Below are 9278 nucleotides of genomic sequence, written 5' to 3'. Positions count from 1 at the left end.
GACTCCATCTCATTTTTGCGCGTATGATGCAATTGAATTCCACGTAGACAACCCGAGTTGGAGGATTTAAGAGAGTTTTTTCCCGGTCAGATAAGTGGAAGGACTGTCTTGCACTTCTAGTATTGTCCATTATTTTTTGAAACAATAAATTATGATTTTTCTAGAAATAGTATGGAAATATTGATCTATTTGTACATGAAATTGCTATTTTTTTTCTAAAATAAATAACTTTTCTAAGTGACTCTTTTCTAACTTGAACTCTCTTACAACCTCCTCCTCTCCCTTACCTCTTCATGTCTTGCCTCTTGTCTTTGTTTTTGGTCTTTTAGAATCTGTGCAACCTCTTTTATCTGTAAGTTTCTTCTTGACATATGTATGTTATATTTTGGGAAGTTGTTTATGATCATAGAGCTTATAATAATTTTTTAAAAAGTTTATTTTTGTGATCTTACAATCAACTTTTTTTTTTCTTGAGTTTTAACTCTGCTTTAAGGAAAAAAAATTTATTATCATTCATTTGGTGTAAGGTTACTCACTATTTGGTTTAGTAAAATTATGATTTATTTGTTTATTTATTTTATGTTCCTTTTAATTTGAGTTTTAATTTATGAACCTAAGCAAGATAAGGAATAAGAAAAAGGTAAGAAAAAACAATATAAAAGTGAAGAAAATATAGATAGCTCGATAATGGATTTTGGCCAAGTAAACATGAATAATTAATTTTGATGATATCTAGGTTCATTTATGAAATATAAATATTATGATTTGGAGTTTTGAATTTTTTGTATTACACTAATAAAAACAGGTCAAATTATGAATTTTATTGAATTATCAATTGTATTTTTTTTTTCTGAATTCCCTAATATATTTGGAATTCAAGCATTAGTTGTCTAGAAGGATTATTCAAATACATGATTGTTATAAAAGTTAAAAATGAATTATATGAAATTGTTTGTCACAAGACCTTATGGGTGGGTGCAGGTTTATTTGGGAAGATTAATGCAACAAATGTATTTGTTAAGAATAAAGTTTCTTTTTAGAGGAGACATTACTTGATTTTAGCTATACCAATGCCACATGATTTATCAAGTTGTGTATTTTAAAGTTGTCTAAGAGGCACCTTTTTACAAAAAAAAATTCAAATTTAATTTTTGGTTTTTTTAGTATGAAACTTTTATTTTTTCATCCAAAATTTTATTTTGTTTATATTATATTTCTTGTGTTTAAGATAAGAAAAAAAAAAGATCTATCAAAAAGTGATGGATGGAAGAAAATATTATGTTTAAGATCTTAATCTTCTTGCATTTGAGACCTTATTAATAACCCATTTCCTTTTGTTTCCTAAGATATCATATTTATATTTGTCTCTGTAAGTTTAGACCATCTTAATAGTTTTAAATCTTCTTAGTATTCTACACTAGCATGTTTTATGTTGTTTTAAAAGCCTAAATATCCTTTTTTATGAACCGTCATAGCTACTCTTTTTTCATTGCTTTTTTATTAAGATCTAGCTTCTCTAAATACAAAACAAACATAACATAATTTGTTCATCACAACAACTCATCTAGAAACCATATTTATAACCTTATTCATGTCACCTTTAAACCACTTTATTAAACGTCATTTTTATCCTATATGTACTTTCTTAAAACAAAAATCATCTATCCATCATACATGGTGTTTTATTGTTACCTTTCATTGTCCTATTTAAATACTAACATTCCCTTTAATTATTTTATTATAGGACATATCCTTTTATTTTTAACTATTTTACTTCCATTAACATCGTACTTCAGTCTTCCTCTATAGTATCTTTTTCAATAATTTAACCTTCTTCCTTGAATATACAATATTTTTTTGTATTTTTATTTTTTTTGTCACCAATTCTTACTTTGTCATCTTTACAATTTAACATAAACTTTTCATCCTTATTGACTTTTCCAAATATCTCTAGTAACTTAACAATCTCATTCTTACCATCAACTAATACCATTAATCCCTATTTCATGGAAGATTTGCTAAATAAATTGGTTGGCGTTAAACCTTTCACTACAACTCAATATTAAATTTAAAACATGTTATTCATATAGTTATCATATAATCTTGACCATCCATATAAAGATTTATCATCGTTATTAGTAGTGACTCATCTATACAAAGCATCTCTTAGTATTTTATTTAATTTTTCCTTTTATTTTTTTTTCTTTTCATTTAACCTATCTCTCTATTTCACAGTCGATCATTAACCCAATCATTTAAAAAATCAATTCTATAGGTCATTTTTTGGTTATTTTACCCGACTGTTAGTATCTTTATAATGTCTTATAGAGCTCTAATTGACTTAAAATTTTAATTCAATATATAATGATATGTTAGGAGGCTACTCATAAAATTTCAACATAATTTGATGGATGCATTGTGAGTTATAATGTAAACCTAGTCATTATATGATTTTACATCAAAGTTTGAATTTTCTTATTCAATCCTTGATGGAATTACGTCAGTTATTTTACTAAGTCCTTAGGATCATTTTATTACTTCAAAATATATTTATCTTGCCTTTTCATTATTCATTTCTTTTACAAACTTACTATAGTTTTATGATAACATTATCAATTTTTAACCAAGGTTTGCACCAATACTTTTTCATATAGTTCTTCTTAACTTTTATTTCTTATTTTATTATAATTCCTTGAATTATTCTCTCATTTTCAAAGCACATTTGTTAAAATATTTCTAATTCTTTTATCCTTCAAAACTCGTTACTGATTTCATCGATATTACAAATTTTAAGCTAAAATTCATAATTCTTATTTTAAATTCAACAATACCTTTAAATTTATTTTTGGAGGTCATCTCCTTTATTACATGTCACATTTATTTTTGTTATCCTCATTTATCTATATCTTTTCATCCCAAGTTTTCATTACTCCTCGAGATCTTATTACCTTTGATCCTATATTTACATAGGGGGTTATATATCAGGTCTCCAATCTACTTTAATTTGAAACCTGAGTCGGGTTCATTATCCAAGTTATAAGTTTGGCAAGGAAACTAGAGTTGATCCATATCCATCCAAAACATAGTCACATTAATATTTTTTTTTTAAAAAAATTGAAATACTACTGTTTTGATTTTTTTTTCTTTGTAAGTTAAACTAGGTTCTAAGTAGATTGATCTAGTCATGTTTGGATCCATCATGTCGACCAAGTTATAAGATGTCAGCTCTAACCTGATTTAATTTGAAACTCAAGCCACACAATAGACTAAGTTGATGGGTCTTTAGGTGGACCTTCTAGACTAGAATAGATTTATTGACACAACTAAAATATTCAACATCACATTTGTTTTGTATTATTTTTATATTTTTAATACAACCAAAATATTCAACATCGCATTTTTTTTGCATTATTTTTATATTTTTAATACATTCATGTATTTTTTTTATTTAAACTTGATTTTATAATTATGATAAGATGTTGTCTAAAAAACTATACTTGTAAAATGTTTGAAAAACGAGAGGGCATTAATAAGATAAAGGAGTTTTAATTGTATATATGCCTTATTATTATTATTATTATTTCAAATCATTTATTTTTTATACCTTCTAATTATTTTTTATTTTTATCAAATAAAGAACATAAAGAAAAAGTTATATTAAAAAAATATAAGAAAAAGAGGAGTTTTGCTAGCAATCATTTTGTTTGGGTATAATTTAAATTATTACTTCTCTTAATTTTTTTTTTTGTTTGGGTATAATTTAAATTATTACTTCTCTTAATATTTTTCCATATAATTAAATTAAAAATAAATAAATTACTCTCCACAACATGAAATCAAATCTTAATCTTAATCTACACTATTTCTCAGTTTTCTAATGTAATCTTCGGTTTTCCTTAACAATTCTTTTAAAAATCTATTAAAGCATATAATTATCAATTTATTTTATTAAACACACATCAAATTTTAAATCAAAAATTTTAAATTTTCTTCATGTTTATAATATTAATTTTATTTTTGAACCGATCATAGCAGAGCACGAGTAAATTACTAATTAATACTATGAGGTCAAAGCCACCATGGACTAGTTGATAATAACCATAGTTTTGTTGTGTTGTTGCAGAGGTAAATTACTATTTATCTGTACTAAATGACATTCAAAATATATGAATTTAGGTTTTCAAATAGCTTTCAAAGGGGCTTAAAACTTGACCAAATAACATTTTACTCAAAGGAGAAAGAGCCTAATTAAAAGCAGATGAAAACGGTGAGCTCATGGAGGCCGTGGAGCTGAGATACAAAGACAAGTAGTAGGCCATTGTACCAAAACCTTAAAGTCTTTTTGTATCTCTGAGCCCAAATCTAAAACAGGTCCAAAAAAGCCGTACAAGCCTGTCGGATTTTCCAAAGAATATGCCAAGAAAGCTGTACCAGGATAAGCCATGTGGCACCTCTGAAACCGTTGGATAAGCTTACTTCCGTCACCAACCCCAACAAGAAAACCTGCACCCATTGAATTGAGCACAATGGAAAGCAACAAGCTTGCACATATAAAAATGGGCCAGTTGTCTGAGCTTCCTAGATTTCTATTAATATTTTCTTATTTATTCATTTTGACGCTTGAATAAGGGCAACCCCTTCGGCAAAGCTCAAATCTCTCTTCATTGTTTTCGCAGCAAGCTCATACTTTTCTCTCTTCAACTCTTCAAAAAGGCAAGAACTTACTAGCTCCCATCTTATTTGAATTATGTTACTTGAGAAATTGCACCTTAAATCTATTCTTGTTGTTGTTGTTTTAATAATTTCATTTAGCCTTGGCTTCAATTTGGAAGAATTTCCTTGAATGAGATGCAAATCAATCTTGAAGTTTGGATCTGGGATTTTCATCGTTTGTTTAATAAGATTTGATTCTGATTTTTCAGGATTAATAGGGTTATTTGAATTTTATTTTTTTGTTGAATCTAAAAAAGATTGATTAGATGGTTTTTACTTTAAATTAATTATCGGGTTTCGTTGTGATTTTGACGATGAATAGTAGATGGCAAAGCTGGGTTTTTCGTGAAACATGATTATCAGGTCTGGTTGAGGTTGAAGATGGCATGACATAATATACAGTTTAGTCCGTGATGTTTCGAAAGTTATTCATTTTAGTCTTTTTTTGTGGGTTGTGTTGTTTTAGAAAGCATCCATCTGACGTGTAAATGAGATTTATCATATGGATTCTCGGTAATGAATGCATGGATGAACTGCTTTGCCCTTTTTTGCCCACTTGATTGTCACAAATATATGCAGTGAGTGATGAACTGCTGTTCTGCTATGCTTCAAGATTAGGATTTTGTGCCTTCAAACAATAAGGTTGCTTGATTTTGGTTGATCTGTTTTGTAGTTTGTTTTGCATGTATGTTATATGTTTGGATCATGCTTTAGTTGATGGAGGTTCTCAGACAGTGCTGAACAATGCCGTTAGTTTTGGATGAAGTTGAATGAACTTTTTGTTCATAAAACACATGCCGCACACACTCAGAATGAAAAGGATGGTTTATATATACAAGTGCATTGAAGCTTGTATAAAAGAGTCTATTATGCCATCATATAATTCCTTTGTAAATTTAAATCACTCCATATAAGAGATATTTGAGTGTGACTATTTATTATGTTCTTGATCATGTTGTTCTAGGCTTCTAGCTTTTGAGTTGTAGCTCAACTGACATTGGTGTCTCTCCTTCCCTCAAGGGTCTTGTGTTCAAACCTCTCCTCTATAACCAAAAAAAAACCATGATGTTTTAGGTGTCATTCTTTTGTATATAGATTGAATTGCAAGTTTTGTTTAACATACCCATTTCAGCTAAAATATAACATATTGGTTGCGAGAGCATTTTTTTTCCTTTTACTTGATTAGCATGTTTTTCAACTTCTTAATATAATGAATAGGTGATGGTTCATTGATTTTTGTTTGGAGAGAGAATTTGTTCACAAACAAAGGATTTATAATTAAACCAGTATGTCACTACCTCTTTCGAACACCGAACTTTGAAATTTGTGTTCATAATTGATTGTATGCACTGGAGTATTAGCAGTTTTTTATCTCATAAAATAGCACTTTTGAGTCTCTTCAATTACTAAAATCATAGTGACCTGATGTAACTTGACAGTTGCATTCTTGTTATTTGTGAATCTTCATATGGACATCAACTGGCCTGTATCTTCTCCAGCTAAGCTAACTGATGTTTGTGTTCACATCTAAACCTTAAAATATTCTTATGTAACAGATTTACAAGATGGCGGCAGCATCAGCAGCTACCTTTTCAGTTGGATCTACTTTCTCCTTTGGCACCAAAGCAAGCCAACTCCCGCAATCAAAGCTCTCATCTGTGAGATTCAACTCCCAGAGCTCACTTACAACGTTCAGTGGTCTCAAGGCTGCAACATTTGTGATGTGCGAGTCAGAGTCATCTTTCTTAGGCAAGGAAAGCAATGCAGCCCTTCGATGCTCTGTTGCACCTAAAGCTCAAAAATCAAGCCAAAGGTCACAGTATCGCCTAAACCCACAGGCATCCTACAAAGTGGCTGTTCTTGGAGCTGCAGGAGGGATAGGTCAGCCTTTAGCACTTCTAATTAAGATGTCCCCATTGGTTTCAGCCCTGCACCTCTATGATATAGCAAATGTCAAGGGAGTAGCTGCTGACCTCAGTCACTGTAACACTCCCTCGCAAGTTCTGGATTTCACAGGAGCTGCTGAATTACCCAATTCTTTGAAAGGTGTAGACATTGTTGTCATACCTGCTGGAGTTCCAAGGAAGCCTGGTATGACCCGTGATGACCTCTTCAACATCAATGCCAGCATTGTAAAGACCTTGGTTGAGGCTGTTGCTGATAACTGCCCTGATGCTTTTATCCACATTATCAGCAATCCAGTCAACTCTACAGTGCCAATTGCAGCTGAAGTTTTGAAGAAGAAGGGTGTGTATGATCCAAAGAAGCTCTTTGGTGTTACTACACTTGATGTGGTGAGGGCAAATACATTTGTTGCTGAGAAGAAAAACCTCAAGCTTATTGATGTGGATGTACCAGTGGTGGGAGGGCATGCTGGGATAACCATTCTTCCCCTTCTATCAAAGACAAAACCCTCTGTTAGTTTCACTGATGAGGAAGTGCAGGAGCTAACTGTGAGGATCCAGAATGCAGGGACAGAAGTTGTGGAGGCAAAGGAAGGGGCAGGGTCTGCTACCCTGTCAATGGCATATGCTGCAGCCAGATTTGTTGAATCTTCTCTTCGCGCATTGGATGGTGATGCTGATGTCTATGAGTGCTCATTTGTGCAATCAGATCTTACTGAGCTTCCATTCTTCGCATCAAGGGTAAAACTTGGAAGGAAGGGGGTCGAAGCTTTCATTTCATCTGACCTCCAAGGGCTGACTGAGTATGAACAGAAGGCACTGGAAGCTCTCAAGCCTGAACTGAAGGCCAGCATTGAGAAAGGTATCGCATTTGCTCAGAGGGAACCAGTGGCTGCATAGAGTGAGGTCAGTTCTGGAAGCCTAAACCATACTGAAATGCTGGTTTATTGCGGTTGATATTTTTTGTTGTGGCTCGTCATTACATCAGCACTTTAAGTTTTGTAGAATTTTCGTATTTTTTTTTTTTTATATATCGTGAGAAACTCTTTTTTAATGAGATATTCCATGATAGCATTGTAGGTTCGAAGATTGCAATTGCTACCATTGAGGGCATGTACCTTTCCTTTTACCTTTTTGAAATAACACTGCTGATGTATCCCAACATTTTTATTAATAACTGAGAAAACTTTTATGCATCTGATGTCATTTGAATAACCAAGAAACCGTATTGAGTTGTCATTTTCAACCTGGTCCTTTCGCAGCTGTCTTTGTTAGGAAGGCTGTATTACCAGAATCTCTGTATGTTCGTAATTATAGTGGCAGATAAGCAAAGGCATGTGTTGATCTATGAATTCATACGAGTAAGAGGATCCCCGGAAACCTTTATAAGAATCTGGGCAGCCCTAGCCTGGTCCTTTTGCAGCTGTCTTTGTAAGAAGGCTGCATTACCAGAATCCCTGTATGTTCGTAATAATATTGTGGCAGATAAGCAAAGGCATGTGTTCATCTATGAATTCATACGAGTAAGAGGATCACCGGAAACCTTTATAAGAAGCTAGGCAGCCGCATTTTTTCTCGAATAGGTATTCCCCGTGATGAAGGTGGTTAACCCAGTTGTGTGGAGGCAACATTTCAAGAGATGTTGTAATCATAGGATTGCCATTCTTAATCTCATGTAGGACAAGAGCCAGGAACTTGGGACTTTGCCTCTCGTAAATAAAAGGATGCACTATGAAGATTCGAAATGGATAGCGACAGTAGAGCATCATGCAATAATGCACGTATCTAATTACTGGGTTCGAGAGCAGTTGTAAAGTCAGGAACACAGTCTACAATTTTTGGCCCGGTTTATTATCAATACAACTAGGGGGAGTGTTTGGCATTGAGTTGAAACTTGAAAATATATTTTTTTTACAAATTAATTTTTTTTTTTGTGTTTTTAAATAATTTTAATATACTGATATCAAAAATAATTTTTTAATATATATATATATATATTATTTTAATACATTTCTAAAAATATTTTGCAAATCAATCATTATTATAACTTTAAACACTTTCTTAAACAGGTAGGATTACTTTAGTAGTTTATATGAACATTGATCATGTAATATATTAGTTGTCATTAAATAACAAGCTTCTTTAAACACTTTCTTAAACAGGTAGGATTACTTTAATAGTTTATATGAACATTGATCATGTAATATATTAGTTGTCATTAAATAACAAGCTTTTAGTGTTGTAGCTATCATGAGTTTGAATTCTAGCATAAACAAATAAATCTTTTTAGACAATAAATAATATGTCTTCTGTATTGTTTTTTTTAAAAAAAACAAAGGGGCAGAAAAAAAAATTCAAGACCCGTTGATTTCTTTGAGGCTTACGTGACTTGACTTTTTTTATTTGTTATTTGGGTTATCATGATTTTTTTTTTAATTTTTTAATATAAGATTTTATATTATTGTATCTAATATTGAATTAATAATAAATTAATTTTTATATTTTTTATTATAATAGAAGTTTTTTTGTCTCTTTTTTTAATCATCTTATGTTTTTTCTTGTTTTTTTTTTCTCATCTCTATTATTTAATGAGTTTTTTGTCCTTATGTTTTTTATTTTATTCTTTAATATGATATTTTTATATAATTTTAGCATTTAGAA

The 9278-nt window shown here is 31.0% G+C and overlaps 1 protein-coding gene across 1 annotated transcript; it reads left to right on the top strand.

Annotated features, from left to right (window-relative positions):
* The first annotated feature begins 4512 nt into the window (after positions 1-4512).
* LOC105123286 (malate dehydrogenase, chloroplastic-like) lies at positions 4513-7816 on the top strand. The gene is made up of 2 exons (XM_011022806.1): positions 4513-4713; positions 6270-7816. Exon 2 carries the CDS (start codon positions 6279-6281, stop codon positions 7515-7517), a length of 1239 nt encoding a protein of 412 aa, XP_011021108.1. The 5' UTR covers positions 4513-4713; positions 6270-6278; the 3' UTR covers positions 7518-7816.
* Positions 7817-9278: the final 1462 nt, after the last annotated feature.

The sequence above is a fragment of the Populus euphratica genome, unplaced genomic scaffold, assembly GCF_000495115.2.
Source record: "Populus euphratica unplaced genomic scaffold, PopEup_1.0 scaffold10.1, whole genome shotgun sequence".
NCBI classification, from domain to species: domain Eukaryota; kingdom Viridiplantae; phylum Streptophyta; class Magnoliopsida; order Malpighiales; family Salicaceae; genus Populus; species Populus euphratica.
The sequence above is the reverse complement of the archived record's forward strand: the minus strand, read 5'-3'. Positions and strand labels throughout refer to the sequence as shown.

Bases quoted from the DNA above. Each gene is read 5' to 3' on its own strand.
- LOC105123286 (XM_011022806.1), top strand. From the start codon at position 6,279: ATGGCGGCAGCATCAGCAGCTACCTTTTCAGTTGGATCTACTTTCTCC.